A 331-nucleotide genomic window follows, 5' to 3' on the forward strand; every position below is an offset into this window, starting at 1 on the left:
CGAAGGCGGTGGTGTGCTTCTGGAGGAGGGCCACGATCTGGCGACTGAAGCCACAGCGCGGCTGCGCCGGGTTGCCCTTCATGAAGAGCATGATGGGCTCACGCGTGATGAGCGCGCGCAGACGATCCTCCAAAGTCTGGCCCGGGGCCGCAGCGGCAGGCGTGGGGGCCGCAGGGGCCGGGGTGGCCGCGCGGATCGGCAGCATGTCGGCCAGCTCGCCAGAGGCCACCAGCTCGCGAATGATGTCCAGCCCGCCCACGAGCTCGCCATTTGCGTACACCTGGGGGTAGGTGGGCCAGTCGCTGAACTTCTTCAGGCCCTCGCGCACCTC

At 69.2% G+C, this 331-nt stretch overlaps 1 protein-coding gene across 1 annotated transcript; it reads right to left on the reverse strand.

The window, feature by feature from the left end:
* Positions 1 to 34: 34 nt before the first annotated feature.
* On the reverse strand, positions 35 to 319 carry H696_06310 (hypothetical protein). The gene has a single exon (XM_009500052.1). The coding sequence runs from the start codon at positions 268 to 270 to the stop codon at positions 79 to 81; it is 192 nt and encodes a 63-aa protein (XP_009498327.1). The 5' UTR covers positions 271 to 319; the 3' UTR covers positions 35 to 78.
* Between the last annotated feature and the right edge of the window lie 12 nt (positions 320 to 331).

The sequence above is a fragment of the Fonticula alba genome, assembly GCF_000388065.1.
Source record: "Fonticula alba strain ATCC 38817 unplaced genomic scaffold supercont2.75, whole genome shotgun sequence".
In the NCBI taxonomy this organism is placed as follows: Eukaryota; order Rotosphaerida; family Fonticulaceae; genus Fonticula; species Fonticula alba.

What these genes read in the sequence shown, in the direction of transcription:
- H696_06310 (XM_009500052.1), bottom strand. Translation starts at nt 270, where the DNA reads ATGGCGAGCTCGTGGGCGGGCTGGACATCATTCGCGAGCTGGTGGCCT.